We start from the raw sequence: 15921 nt of genomic DNA, 5'->3' as shown, positions 1-15921 counted from the left end.
AATATGTTGTCCATGACATCTCATGATTGCATGATATCATGATTTAAATGCTTTATTTATTTATTTATTTATTTATTAAATTTATACACTGCCCATCTCACTATAAAAGTGACTCTTGGCAGCTTACAAATGAAAGTTATAAAAAGCATTATAAAAATACAAAAAAAGAAGATAAAAGAGGGAAACTAAAAGGTGGAGAGAGCGTCTTTCAGCCACCAACCACCCCCAAGGCTGCCTATCACTCCTGGATCCCCAGGCTAGTTGGCAAAGCCAGGTCTTGACACTCTTCCTGAAGGCCAGAAGAGTTGGGGCCAGGCTCACTCAGGGGGCAAGATGTTCCACAGGGCAGGGGCAACGGCAGAAAAGGCTCTCCTCCTAGACCCCATCAGCCAGAATTCTTTAGTTGACAAGGCCCACAACATGCCCTTCCTGCTGGACCAGGTGGAATGGGTCAATGTAGTTGGGACGAGACAGTTCCTCAGGTAACCTGGGCCTATGCCAGGTAGCGCTTTAAAGGTCATAACCAACACCTTGAATTGGACCCAGAAGCACACTGGCACCCAATGCAACTTGTGCAGCAGATGTATTACATGCGCAGCCCTAGAGGCTCCTATAACTGCCTGCACTGCCACATTCTGCACCAGCTGTTCTAATTAAGATACATGTCTACAGCATGCCCACTACTTAAGGTTATCCAAACAATGAAATAAGATTAGTTTGATGAGAATTTTTTTGATAAGTCCATGCTGACCTAGAAATCACTGCATGTTTTTAAACTGACCAGTTATGATTGGCTCAGTGTATTATCTTCCCAGGTATCATGTTCAGACTGATTTGTCTGTAGTTTCTTGGATCTATCTTTTGCCCATTTGGAAGATAGATTATTTACTCTCCTCCAGTCACTCATTGTTTCACCACAGATTCTCAAAATCATTCTCCAGAGTTTCCAAATATCAACAAGTTCTTTCAGTCCCCTAGGATGCAATTTACTTGATATAACTAAGGTGTTTGTATTGCCATGATCAGATTTATATTGTTTTCTTTGGCTTCCTGTTGGTAGCTTTGTTTCCACTCATTATATAATATCTATTTTTATTTATTTACGTATTTTCTATCCCGCCTTTATTTTTTTTATAAATAACTCAAGGCGGCGAACATACCTAATACTCCTTCCTGCTCCTGTTTTCCCCACAACAACCACCCTGTGAGGTGAGTTGGGCTGAAAAAGAGTGACTGGCCCAAGGTCACCCAGCCGGCTTTCATGCCTGAGGTGGGACTAGAACTCACAGTCTCCTGGTTTCTAGCCCATTGCCTTAACCACTAGACCAAAACCAACTGTAATGTCATCAACTCTTTCTCACTTTACCATCTAAGGTCCTGTGGCTAATCCTGATGGTGTACCATCCAGCACTTCATAGATGAAACCAAGGGTACCCTTGTACAATCCCTGTAACAGAAAGATTTCCTCTCCCATCACCAATTGCTTCTGACTTTTCCTAATACGCTGTATTTAGTTTCTCTGCAACAGCCAGTCTCAAGATCAATGGGAGCATTATGTTCTCTAGTTAAAGATATATCAAGAAAACAGATGCTCTGCTCATCTGCTCTTTCCACACACAATAGAGGAAACAAGGAAGTATTTGCTGGACTTAGCAAATTAGCCTTGCCATTCTTCCTTCCTAAAATTATTACATGATTGTTTTCAGAATTCTTCTTCTCCAGTTTTTCTTGGATAATTAACTCAAGGCAGTATCAACTCAATTACTTTTTTTTTTTTTGGGTGGAGGGTGGACTAGCAAGATGTCCTCTCTTCCCCACCATTATCATCATCATTCATCTATTGTCCTCTGCCTCAGGGTCCTATGCACACTATTACTTAAAGAGAGAGAGAGCAAAGTTAAGCAGGGATGCATGGTTTTTCTCATTGGTCTTAGGTGATCCCACCAATTCCTGGTACCAGCCCCCCTACCCCAGTGGGCCAAATCCATGGTATCCTTGGGGTTACACAATCACAGATTCAAGATCTGATTGCTTCAGGGCAAGGTCACACCATTTCCATTTTTTGTTGTTTTATTTAGAAACAAAGAAATAAGCAGTTGGATATAAGCCAAGCCTTATCACAGTAGACAAATGCTTTCACTTTTCACCAGCTTCAACTTGGCTAATTGCTTTGCATTCTTCAGCAGTTTCCTAACTGATAGTCTGACCCAGACTAAAGTAAGGGTACTTTTTTTTTTCCAAAAAACATTCTAAGGAAGCAGATCTTAACACAATACAATACATGCCTTATATATGCATGTTTCTAACAAGTGCATCCCATCTTCCATTATTACTAATGCTACTCTTCTTTATCGACTAACGAAAGGGGCTTACATAAATTAATTGGCATTGTACTCAGGAGAAGGGCTTACTATCCATGCTCAAGATGATAGGTGACCATCTGGTTAATTTTCTGGCAGGAAATCCTTTGACCTTCTTATATCTTCCATCCCAACCAAACCTAGAGTAATCTACTTGAGTGTCCCCACAACACTCTTCCCCTTCCTTCCCCAGGTTACATTCTCAAACATTGCAGTGAGTCTTGACCTGCTTCATCCAGCATCCCATAAATCGTAATTAGTAAAAATTACTCAGTCCATTGTAGATTTACCAGTCAGCCTTACTCTGGGTAGAAACCAATATACTGTAGTTCATTTTCATCATGGTAGCAACTTTAGTTTCAGCCACTTCCTCCTTTACTCAGTTTTTCCTCCCCTCTCTGATCTTAAAGTGCCCTGGAAGATTCCAAGACTTCCCCCTTTATGTCAAGTATCTACCTCTTCTTCTCTAATGAGAAGCTAAACCAAGTCCTATTAGACTATCCTATCAGCAAGGAAAGCACAAAGCAAAAACAAAGAGTTTCTGATCAACTCTTTTGGGTTATTTCCCTTGTACCAACATCCACTCCAGAATTCACACAGACGTAGGAATCCATAATTTGTCAGCACCAAAGCATCACTGATTGTTGTTTGGCACAATGCTTTTCTACAATGTGCCTTACAAGAACTTTTATAAGCCAAAGCAATTTAGCAAACCACTGGAACTGTAATTACCTTTAGGATGCTTTGGAATATGATGTGAAGAGCAGCTGGAATCCTGTTCAGTTTGTCTTCATGAAGAGAAGAGTTATTTTGCAATGATAAGCTGAACTTGGGTTATTAAAGTATGACACTCTAAAAACCCTTGTGCCAAGGCAGCACAGCTCTTTTACAAATGGGAAGTGAATCAATAGACAGCACTTAGCAATCTTTGGCCCAATCTGCTTTTCTTTGTAAAACTTATTTGATTGCAAGTCCAAATGTTCCCGCAAGCTTTGGTATAAACAGCCAAGTGCTTTATTAATTATATTTTAAATTAGTAAGCAATCACAATTCTTTCTGTAACATTTGTGTTGTGTTTTTTCTCTCCCTCTTTCTTTTCTCTAGGGCAATTCTGGCCTGGGTTTCAGTATTGCTGGAGGAACAGATAACCCACATATTGGGGATGATCCTGGAATATTTATTACTAAGATAATACCAGGAGGAGCTGCTGCAGAGGACGGAAGGCTTAGGTAATTTGTTCTTTTATATTCTAAATATATAACCCATCTTTGTCAGGTCTGATTCTGCATTGAGACTATCTGAAAAGCCAAGTTAAGAACATAAGGAATAGCCCTGCTCTATCAGGTCATCTTATGGCGCATTCTTCATCCAATGTTTTGTTTTTCCCAAAAGCTGGGAGATGCTCACAAGCAACAGATGGAGACTTAGCCTTCTCCTGGGTCTGAACTGATATTTGGAAGCATCTTGTCCCCAACCCAGAGGTTACCTTAAGTCTTCAAGACTAATAACCCTTTACAGATGAGTTGTCAGCCCCACCAAATAGACCAGACCAAAAATCAACTCTACAGGAAAGTTAAGACTTTTATTGAGAGTGGCTAGAATAACAGAATCCTGCAAGTTTGATTGTGCTGTGCCTCCTCCCTTTCTTATACCCATGTGAAATAGGGAGATGTGTGTGTGAGCCACTTACACATACTTTCTGCTTGTTTTAGACTTAAGCTGTGTTTTTCTCCTTGTTGCTTTGTTAATGGATCTGGCCTAGCTCTATCAAGATCATCCTTCTTACTCTACATCTGTCTAAGTTATACAAGCTAGTAGTCATCACCCCATCTTGTGACACTGAATTCCACAGACTAATTGTGCACTGTGTGAAGTTCTTTCTTTTGTCAACTTTAAACCACCCAGTGTTCCCCGATGGGAGCAGATGGGCAGGGATAAATTAAATAAATAAATGTCATTCTAATCAATTTCATGAGATGCCTTTTAGTACTAGTTTGTCCACCTGCTCCATGCCATTCATGATTTTATACATGTTTTTATCCAAGCTAAACGATTCCAAATGTCCTAGCTTTTTCCAATAAGAAAAGAACTTGAGCCTCTTGATCATTTTGATTGCTCTCTGCACTCTTTCCAACTCCATTATATCTTTTTTTTTTCAAATGTGGTGACTGGACCTGTGTGCAAGGTCCCACATGCAAACATAAGTAAGGACATTATACTATTGGCAGATTTATTTTCAGTCCCTTTCCTAATAACGCTTAACATGGAATTTGCCTTTTTCACAGGTATCACACACTAAATTGCTAGGTTCTTTTACAAACAAAAAGAACAAAGGGGGAAGAGGCCACCGTTAACTTACCTCCAAGGGATTGTATGCAAGAATCATGAAACAAGCAATTCTTTGTCACAGCTGGATCAGACAGATTGATTTTATAGGGCTAGTGTATTCCATTTTGGTTTATGGAATCAACTGAAGTATTATGAAGCTGTTGGTGAGGAATTTCTAATCTTGCCTTCCTCTTTATAATCTATGCTGGTGGTTAAGGAGAACCTGGAGTCATGCCTGTGTTGCAAAGTAGCATTCATGGATTTACAGTCTTAGAGATACTTGTCAGCAGTCCTGTAGAGGATTTTAGAAACCAAATATATTTTAAAAAAAACATGTTAGAGCTTTAACAGCCAATAGATTCATGAAGCAGGGAAACTGCTGACCACAGTAGGTCCATTAATCGGCTTGGTTAATTGCATTCTTCCTCAATTCTAACAGGACCAAGGTGGGGCTGGTGGCGAGCCTGATAAAAATCTTCAAAATCCATGGCTCTTGCTGAGATCATGCCTACTTAACCCCAATTCTGCTTTACCTTCTGAGAAGTGGCTAGACATGAAGCTATCTTCCCCAGTTCCTCACCATTCTTGTTAAGCATGTTTTCCTTTCTCAGTGTGCACCAGCACTGCCATCAGGGATATCTACAGGAGCTCACCACTTTAGTTGAAATGATGAAAACATCATGGCAATGAAAGTTGGGCAAGGGTCTCCATTTAACCAAGACTTGTCACCTTTAAGGTATAAGGCTTGTCCTCCTGGCCTTTTAAGTTTCCAGAGTGTTGGCTATACAGGTAGCACGAGGCTAGCTATCACAGACCCAGGTTGGAGACCCTCCTTAGTGGCTTATAGCTTTTTTTCAAACACCTCCAAGCAGCTAACCATAAGAAATATAATTGTAAGCAGGAAAAACTCAACAGAATTGTTATGGTTGCATACATGTAACAATGCTGGTTTAAAATTGGGTGGTGCATTATGTGAATTCAGGGTTGCCTGTTCCAGTATAGCCTACAGCACTAGTTAAAAATCAAAATAAACCCAGTTGAGAAAAATTGAATCCTAATCTTAGAAAGAAATACAGCTATGCAAGAACGAACTCTTTATCTACCTCCTATTTATGGAAAGAAAAATTGGGGAAAACATTTTACCAAAGATCTCCAGGGATATTAAAAAAAAAATCACCAACAGATTCAGGGTAGATGGAAGATTGTTCCACCATTAGAAACTGAAAAAGGACAGTTTTTTTTAAAAAAATAGGTTTTTGTTTTAGGTTTGGTTTGGGAATTTGCTGAAATCATTTTGATAGCTTGGCCAACATTTTGTTTCTTCAGCAATGCTCTTGGGGGTGCATTCAAGGGGGGAAATGTCAAATACCATGGGAAGGGAAGGGAGAAATAGAGATAATGAAAGAGGGAAGAGGGGGAAGGGAAGGGAGGGGCAGGGAAGGGAAGGGAAGGGAGAAATAGAGATAATGAAAGAGGGAAGAGGGGGAAGGGAAGGGAGGGGCAGGGAAGGGAAAAATAGAGATAATGAAAGAGGGAAGAGGGGGAAGGAAAGGGAAAACAGTGGTGCAGAATTTTGGTCAAAATGTAAAGCAGCCTATTTTAGGATGATGGGGAAGAAGGAACATAACAATTAGGCATTGTTGGATTAGCATTAAAAGAATTACAAAAAGAATTACAAAAAGAATAACTAGAAGTTAGCAAGATTATGATGAATTCCATCTGCTGCTCAGAAGATAATACTGAAGATACTGAGGAACATAATTATGTGGGACGGTTAATGAAGTGAGAGACTCAGTTTAAAAAAATGGGGGGAAGGTTCTCCTCTGTGGCCACCACCAAATCTCTGATGCTGGAGACATACTTCAAATTACTTCTGTTGCTCCATTATAGTCAAAACACATCCTGGGCTTCAAAAATCTCGCTTCTTTCTTTTTGGGTAAGAGTTTCATTTTTTTCATTAGTTCAATTTTGAAATGTTTCCTTACGTATATGGATTTTATTGATTTAATTTAGAGCCATGATTGTCAAAGTATGGCTCCAGAAACACCAGAGTTATTTTCCATAAGGAACTACAATATAAGTGCATATTACTTTTTTTTTAAGGCTAAAATTTTATGAAACGCCAGAAGAGATTGGTATTCTCATTTTAAATCCCATGTGATATTGCTATCTCATCTGCAGTCATCTTGCAAAATTTCAGATGTGGACCTCAGCATTTTGAGAGATTTGGCTGTCTTGTTCAATTTCAGTTATTTTAATAAATTAAATTAAATTGATGGCCAATTTTGGGGTCCCACAGGCAGCACCTGGTTGGTGGGGGAGTCATGTGTGCTCAAAAGCTTTGGATAACAATGTAAAGATAAGCAACCTAGCAGTAGATTTAGAAAAAAAGAGTTGGAATATAATGGAGAAAATGTACATTTAACTGCTTTCCCAGCAGTGTCATATTCCTCCAGTCTACCTTATGTGTCTACATATGCATGTCTGAATAGAAACTGTGTCAGTGAATTGGTTGCCAGGGGAAAGCAAGGAAATCAATTCTCCATCATTGCTGTCCTTTATAGTAACTCAATTGCTTGTAAAATGTGGCTTGAAAGAAGCGTATTGCATAGTGGTGGTAAATTTGAGAGAAAGCTGGCTATGTCAGTATGACTCAGGCACTGGGAAAAAGGAACCTGTGGGAGAAGCAAATTTTAGTCAACTATAGGTCTGCCTGCTGTTTAATACACAGGATTTGAGAAATCCAGCTGTGATAAATCTGACATAACTGCCACAGCTTCATTGCCCAAGCAGGAATCCAACTGTAACCCACATGGCGCCATGAGGATCTTGAGATATCATCAGGGTTGGAAGTACTTTGAGGTGTGCAGAAATAAAAAGAAACATTGGGAGTTTAAAAGGCAGGCAAGAAGGAAGATCACAAACTAAAAGGGAGGGAATGACCAAGATTACTCAATGAGGTCTCTGCTTGCTGAATGTCCTAAATGCTAACTAAAAGGAAAGAGGGGGGAAAAAACTGCAAACTGGGGATCATGATCGATTGGGATATCCCAGAAAAGGAGATGGTCAGTTGGCTTGCAGAAGACTGGAGTGGAAAAATCTTTTCAGTAGTGTTTGTGTGTATAATTTTATTTCATTCACTTGAATTTATTAGCTGCCCATCTCCAGTGTGTGTGTGTCTTTCTCTCTCTGTGTGTGTATGTATACATATGCACAATGCCTACTGACAGCACAAACAGTACTTTCAATATTTCAATGCATATGCATATACATATATAGTAACTTACCAGGAGCAATGCTGAACTCTCCATGCTGGATCATTTGATTGCAGTTATTTCCCCCTTGGAGAAAAAGACAGAGATCCTTGCTTTTGGGACATTTGATATATCATCTGAGCTGCAAGGGAGTTGCTTTGAAACACTTTTGAGTTTGGCCCCTGTGGTCTCTATAGCTCAGCTGTACAGGACATGCTCCAAGTATTGAATGTGCCCCAATGCAGTCCCTGCCATCTCCAATAAAATGTAGACTTCGAAAAATTGACTTGGAGTTTAACCAAGATTCTGGGGAGCCAAAGAATTGGTAGAATAGCCTTTTCCAACCTAACGGCTATCTCTATTATTCTAAGACTCTTATCAATCACCAGCCAAAGTGGCCAATCTAGGAATGGAAAAAGTCCCAATTCCACTATAACTGCAGGCTGAACGTGATCTCCAATGCCACACTTGCATCCCCCCAGAATCCCAAGATTGTGCAGGCAAAATTCAACAGCAAAATGATTAATTTCTATCTTCCCATAAATTAAGTAGAACTTTTTTTGTGTCACTCCCAGTCAGGAAATGATGGAACCATGTGCAGAGAAACCATTTGAAAGCAGGGGATGACAAGGTCAAACTTCGGAATCCATTGGTTCACTCCCATCAACTGCCCTTGTGATCATAGGATCATTTTCTACTCCTTTGGGCTGTAGGATCAAACAGCTGGCTGAGTTGGGCTGATTCAGTCCTGGCCTTGAAGTTACCCTCTGCAGTTCAAAGGCTCAACACTCAGAAGTGCTACCTGTCAACTTAGCCATCCCTGACAGTGATGAAATAATGTTCTCTTCAACAACCCTTCCACAAATCACTCAGCAGAGACAGAGTGTGGAAGGGAGGGCAACCAAACATGCTGAGGTCATTTTGATAATCTCCACTCTGTGCAGATACTTTGGCACCCCAATTTAACATTTGATTTCTTTTGTTTCTTTTCATTTTCTGCAACAGTTCATGGCTTCCTCACAGAACAGAGCTTGGAGTTACATCTCTATAGGGTGTCTTACAGCGATGCTTTTCAAAATAGAACATTGTCTAGAGGGTTATCAGATCTTTTATAACAAATAGCCAAGAAAGCAAGATTCCTAAAGAATCAGAGAGGACAGATTTATTGCACAAAGCAAGAGGTTAGGTTACAAAACCTTGGAAACTGGCTATGTCTACCTTGGCCCTAATTTATCAGTGAGTATGTTAAGGTGTGGCCTCCCTATTGCCTTTAATCTTGTTTCTAACCAAGTCTTAGCTTGATGGGGCCAACACTAATCGCTTACATGATACCACAAAAATGCCTTATCTGTTCTTGTTCTGCAATACTTTGAGAACATCCATTTTTATTCCCAGGGTCAGAGAGCTGCATCACAACTGGTCATTTATAAAGAGTTTTGTTGGGTCAGATTAAAGGCCCACCTGGTTCAATCCCTTGGAACTTGTTCTTTTTCCTGTCTTCTCTCTCCCCTACTTCTCCTCAGCCATATCAAGCTCCTTCTCTCAGTATCTTTTCCATCCAGGGGACCTCTGGAGAAAGGTGGATGGGAAAGGCAACCTATTTTATTTTCGAAAATGTGACAAATTTCAAAATAAATAAATGAATAAAATGTTACAGATTCCATTCCCATCCCATCCTTCCAGAGGCTTTGCTGTCACTACTACGTCCTCTGTATTTCTCAATGCCCCATTCCAAAAAATTAAAAATAGTGAAATCCCCCTGCTATTAAAATAATATCTGTTCCTGATCTATAGCTGCTGTTGTTGCTAGCTAGTTAGTTAGTTAGTTAGTAAATGTCTATGTCACTCAATCTCCAATTTTTAAAATGCTTTTAAAAAGCTAAAAATTCTCTGGGAAAAGGTATGTTTTAACCCCCCTTCTGAACTCTAATGAGGAGAGGTCTTTCCTCAGTCCCAATGGTAATTTGCTCCATAATCTATATCCTGCTACAGAAAAAGGAGAATTAATTGTTCACGTTAAATTTGCCTGTGGCAGAACTTGCAAAAGGTACCCCATTAATGAACTCAAAAGCTCCTGGCAGACTGTGTGGGAAGAAGCACTCCTGCAAGTCCTTTGGGATGAAGCCGTGTAAGGCTTTGAACACTGTAATGAGCACCTTGAATTGAGCTTGGAAAGCAGATGTTTTCAGTAGAACAATGATGCAGCATCCTCCATAAGATATCTGTGCAAGAGAAAGAAAGCATTACCTTCACCCTTCAACCTGCACTGGGGTCAGGTTTGGTGGACAAAAGGGGAAGAGAAACCACCCTCATTCATTTTCTGTGTTAGGACAATAGAGAGAGCATCCTCTTGGCAGGTGGTGGTCGTCAACTGTCAGTTTCAACCATGACCTGTGCTTCCGAGGCCATACTTTAGGACAGTAATAGCTATCATCAGCTGCTAGTTGCCAAAAAAAACTCTCATTAGATTGGAAGGAAACTTATGTCCACCCAGTCCTATGAAATCCTCAAAATCACTCTCATTTTATTGCTTAAAATGGGGTACCCTGGCTGATCTCGAAAGAGCTCAGCAGGGTCAAACCTGGTTAGGATTTGGGTAGGACTCCACCAGGCAATCTCGAGGAAGTTGAAAAAAGCTTCTGGAAGAAGATTGCTGGCATCCATAGTATGGGCAAAGGTGGGAGATGAGTGATGAAATGTGCATTGCAAGATCATGACACAAACTCAGTCCCTTACATACTTGTGTCACATCACTAATACAAAAGGATGGGGCTTCCTGTGTGACATCATGTCATGCTTCATCACTTGGGCATCATCAGGATTAGGAATGAATGCCTGTAAGAAGGCAAGGGCAAATCATTTTTGTGTTGTTGCCAACAATACATGGACATGTCCCTATAGCCATCAGTTGAGGTTGGCTTGAGGATTTACATAAATCGGGTGACAAAATGGCAGGCATTTCAGCTGGACATTTAGTTCTCTCATTTGCCTCTTAATTACTGTTCCACCCCCTCCCCCACCCCAAACTGAATTTCTCCAAATGCCGCATCCTCGTCATTTTTGGTTGCCCTTTTCTTCCCTCCTATTGCAAATTGCCTCCCTGCCCCTTGCTGGTACTGACCCTGACTCAGAGATTCAACTTGCTACTCTGGTTCAGGTCTTCCTTCCTCCCAGTTCTTTATAGACTTCTGGTACTGTAATGCTGTTGACTCAGTGCATAATTATTTAGGTGTAAGCATTCCTCTTGATAATAAGATACTTGCATTGGAGGCCTCTGTAGATAGGGACTTGTCTTCACTGAGCTCATATATTGCCCTCTTTTGCTGGCCAGCTTGCTTAACTTCAATATTTTCAGATGTCTTGGTATGTTATTTTTCTTTTCTAACTGAAATGAAATGATGCTGGCACCCACCCCTCTTCGGAAATATCCTCATATTTGGAGAGGGTCCAATTCACTGTGTTTGAGTTTCTAATGAAAATAAACCCAGTGATCTTCGAACGATACACTTGAAGCATCCATGATACTGTGACAAATGTTGCATCTTTGAATTGCAAGACGACAGCTGTGATGATGGCAATAGAGAGGAGGAGCAAAGTGTTCCATCTTTTCTCCTTGTTCTTCATCCAATCAATACAGTAAGCTTTTTCTTCTATCCTCTAATTTTTCTTTTCTTGAACTTCTTCAGCATTTGAATCCTTTCAAATAGAAAAGCCCACATTCACAAGTTGCAGAAGCCTTGCCTGACTAAAGATGTCAAAGGAAGGATGGGCAGCCATTCACCCACTTGCCACAAAAGAGGTTGAGGTTGTTCAAATGTTCCAATTAAAGATATGTCTGCTTACCTAATGCAGCCTGTGGCATCCAGACAATACACATGTGGAGCAATTGTGTCCATTGAAAAGTTGAGCAACAGCACCTGGTGTGAGATGCATATGTTCTGTAGGACTCTGTTGGAATTTACCAGTGGATTGATGAATCAGTGGACTATAAAAAAACCTGGCTGATTGGTGAACCACTGGAACATTAGACTTTTTTTAACTCATCCAACAGTAGACTGGTAATGTGTGAACAAAGAAAAACTAGCATTTGGTTGATGCACTAGGATAGGAACATTCAAAGGTGTAAAAAATAGAAGGGGGATTCATCTAAGAGGTCTGTAAGTGGAAACCACATGAGCATAAAGGGCAGCCCACAAAAAAGACAGCAATTGGTGCTTGCTTTCCTGGCACAGGTGAGAAAGGGAAAGAAACTGAGGGATCAACCAATCAGGGGCCAGGATAACCACCATCTGAACAACTCACCTGGCCAGCACCACAGCCAAGTGTTGCACTTACTGTTATTCAGGCAACAATTCTGTGCCTGCTTCATTTCCATCCAGTTTCAGTATGGGAGACAAGTAGGTTAAGCTTTCTGTACAGGAGAGATCTTAGTGTCCAACATCAAACATAGAGATATGGGGCAGTTTTCAGAGTCATTCAGAATCCTTACATGGAAGTGCCTTCTCTGAACATTGACCTGTTTTTATATTCTTGGTGGTTCTTCAATCCTGAATCCTCATTTACATTCTGGAACTGAGATAAATACTCTTATTTTGTCTGTTGAGAGAGGGACATTGTGTATCCAGTGATGCCATGATGTCACTGGAGTGAACAGGAGCAAAATATTTACCCCCCCCCTTTTTTTTTTGTTTGGAGTTGGATTGGGGTGGATTAAAGGATCTTAAAAAGGTACAGCACTTGCACTTGATCGAAACTCGGAAAAGGCTGGAATTTGAAGGAACTTGGAGGATCAAATTTCAACCTGTTTACAATTCTGGATCAGAACAGATTTCCCAATTTTAATGGGATGAAGGAAACATTTAATTTAATCTGAGTCAATCAAAGTTTACCTGACCTTTGTTTGGAAATACTACATACTGATTGATGGATGGAGTTATACAGGAAATGTCTAGGTTAAAAACAAATTGAGTCCTAACCAGTAATTTTCAATCTATTAAACAGTGTCAGCGGGAAAAATGTCCCTGAAGAATTCCAATCACCCAGGTTCGATGATACAAAGAAAGGAGTTTATTTGGTAACGCGTTTGCAAAGGCGGGTCCCTCCGTGCAAGAAGGAACCCTGAATGAAGTTAACCCTATACCTTTATACCCTCCTTGCCTGTCATCCCCCTCCTTGGAGGGTTCAGCTCACATTCTTCCTGTTACCTTGAAGTACCCACTTTGATTTACAAATTCACAATGCCAGCAGGATGTCAGGATGTTCTTACAATCCTTATCGTTGTTTTTGACTCTGATGGCTCACCAGATCCTAGTTTAATTTACATAAGGTCAAGATAACCGTGATTGCCTTTTTGTCAGGAAGAGGAAGAACAGACATGTGATGAAAGTAATCAACACATCCTTGAGACACTTATGGATATCGATCACATCCTCAGGAATGTATTTAACTTCATCCTAATTCTAATGTTTGTATACATATATCAGGGCCTGCATTTCCCCCTTCACACAAAAGTTTACACAATCCTAATAATCCCTCCCCCTTGCGTGACCTTGCTGGCACCGGCTATTACCCACTATCTCAGCTACAAATTCTAAACCTAATGACTGTTTTAGCACCCATTTTCCTCCCCCCCTTGCCTCCTTTCAGGCAGTCCTTTTTTCTTCTAGATGAGTTTAAGGCACATCCAGGGGTTCTGTGAACCCCTCATTTTTCCCCGCTAACAAATTGAGTCCTAACCAGTAATTTTCAATCTATTAAACAGTTAACAATTTGCCTTGATTGCTAACTTCTCTCAGGAAATTACATGGTGAGCTTGAGAACACTGCAAAAGCTGACTGAGTAATGTGAGTCTTAACCCGGATGACACTTCTAAAAATAAATGGATTTACAGAAAGCATAAAAACATAAACAGTTTCATATCCAGATATCCTAGACAGGCTCAAAAGCTTCTTACAAGCTCGTACACGCACATGTGCTCAGAGTAGGACTGAAAGGAAAGCTGTGTAGAAAGGAAACTGAAACTGTAAGAAGCCCAGGCAGATTCCTTCCAGGCAATTTCCTTATATGGTCATTCTTTTCACACCCAAAATTGAGGATACTTAAGTTTGACCTGTTCACCCTGCCAGAGTGATTTGTTACCATAGTAACTTAATGCCTTGCTCTTTGCAAAAAACAAGGAAATGCCAACAACTTCATCAACAGCTGTTTGCACTGCTAGACCAATTTATGAGGATTAAATAGCCCTGTAGTCATTTAGAGATGAACTTGGGCGGAGAGGAACTATTAAGGTCCAATATTTGTCAATAAAGAAAATGAAGAAAATATCACATATCTTAGCCTAGCATATACAATGAGTCCATGTTCCCATTCCTTCTTCTGCATGCTTTTTCATCCACCTCTGCACATTTATGAAGATGTGATAATTTTTTTATCTAATGGAAACAGGGTATTGTTACACAGGTAAGCTTGAGCGTCATTTTGAGGGGCTCAGCACAAACTGGTAACATAGTTCCAGCCCAACTATAATGATCACAGGATACCCATGCTGTCTCACCTGTCATGAAAGCAAAGTTTCTCCCCCCATGTTTTTTGTTGGTTTTATTTTTAGCATTTTTGAAATGACATTTTGGCCTACCTTGGGACTTTTCTATCATGTCCCACATTTGATGGTATGGTCTGTATGTGTACGTGGGCTTCTGCATGTATCAACTGGACATTTTCTGACATTTTCAGTTTTAGGTTGGTTCACCCTACCAGCAGCACCAGCTCTTACTGTTCCTTAGAATAAAAGTATCTTCCAACCTAGAAATTGCTCCAATGGATTCATTCCATCATATTGGATCAAGTGAAGGGACAAAAATAATCAGACTTCCTGGCTGAGTTTGCACAACTTAGCTTGGTTAGGCTAGAATGGGGTTGGGTCATTGGTAAGTACTCAACCATCACCTTATAAGGCCTATATGTCCAGCTATAATATGGTTTATTGTGTGGGCAGAGCATAACATGTTCTATAAACCCAGATTTGGGGTTTAGAAGATGGTAGGAGCCCATCCTCTGTGATACAAGGGTGTTTGTTGCATTATGACCTTCAGCTTTTAAGATAATAAATAATCCAGGAATTCTTGTTGAGAAAATCTTTGCAGTGAGCTAGTTTTCAGTGTGTGGGAACCCAGCTATTGTCTTAGAACAGTGATGTGCATAATCTAAGAGATCAGGGCTAGCAAAAGCACAATCTTTTTGTACTTTTTTCAAGGTGTCAAGGTAAGGAAAGGTACTGAGGGGAAGCAAAGTGTTCCGGGTCCCATCCTTATTTTCCACAGCTTTAGCAAATGGCTCTAAATTTCCCTCTTGGTAGTTGATTTACAGTCACTTGGGTAAAGGTGTGGGGTTGGGAATAGTTTAAAATGCCAAGAGGTGGGGTGAAATTAGCCTTTAAAAAGATAATTTGGGGCTATGGCGGCTTAATGGTGTGAATTGGAATGGAGGCCTCTAGTTAGAAAAACATAAATGCAATGTTAAATTTTGGCAGCAAATCTCAGGGGGCTATGGGGCTGCAGATGGATTTCTAGAGATTCCGCAGACCATGATTTGCATCATCATCATCATCCCCACTGTCCATCCCCACCCCAGCTGAAAACAAAATGAAATAGATGAATCATATGCCTGGTCTGTAGCAATTATTCGATATAGTCCAGATATAATTGATAGGACACAAGTTGAATTAGACATATTGGATAGGAAAATGAGAAAATCAGTGACTGTGAATCATGCTTTTCATCCAGGAAGTGATGTTGACAAGTTCTTCTTTGCCAGAAGTAAAGGTGGGAGGAGAATAATGGAAGAAGGGAAATACATCTTGAATTATTATAGTATATCAGGCACAGTAAGGAATCACTACTGGTGGAAGTTGGTAAAGAAAAACTGCTGAAGACTACCGCTGAAACCAGTTTGGTCTAGTGGTTAAGGCAACGGGCTAGAAA

At 40.3% G+C, this 15921-nt stretch overlaps 1 protein-coding gene across 1 annotated transcript in view; it reads left to right on the top strand.

Moving 5' to 3' along the window:
• The window catches only part of DLG2 (discs large MAGUK scaffold protein 2), an 803998-nt gene that overhangs the window by 546129 nt on the left and 241948 nt on the right, over positions 1-15921 (top strand). The window contains exon 6 of the mRNA XM_063304740.1: positions 3465-3589. Within this exon, the coding sequence (XP_063160810.1) occupies positions 3465-3589 (125 nt within the window). The remainder of the gene's footprint in view (positions 1-3464; positions 3590-15921) is intronic.

The sequence above is a fragment of the Candoia aspera genome, chromosome 5, assembly GCF_035149785.1.
Source record: "Candoia aspera isolate rCanAsp1 chromosome 5, rCanAsp1.hap2, whole genome shotgun sequence".
NCBI classification, from domain to species: Eukaryota; Metazoa; Chordata; class Lepidosauria; order Squamata; family Boidae; genus Candoia; species Candoia aspera.
The sequence above is the reverse complement of the archived record's forward strand: the minus strand, read 5'-3'. Positions and strand labels throughout refer to the sequence as shown.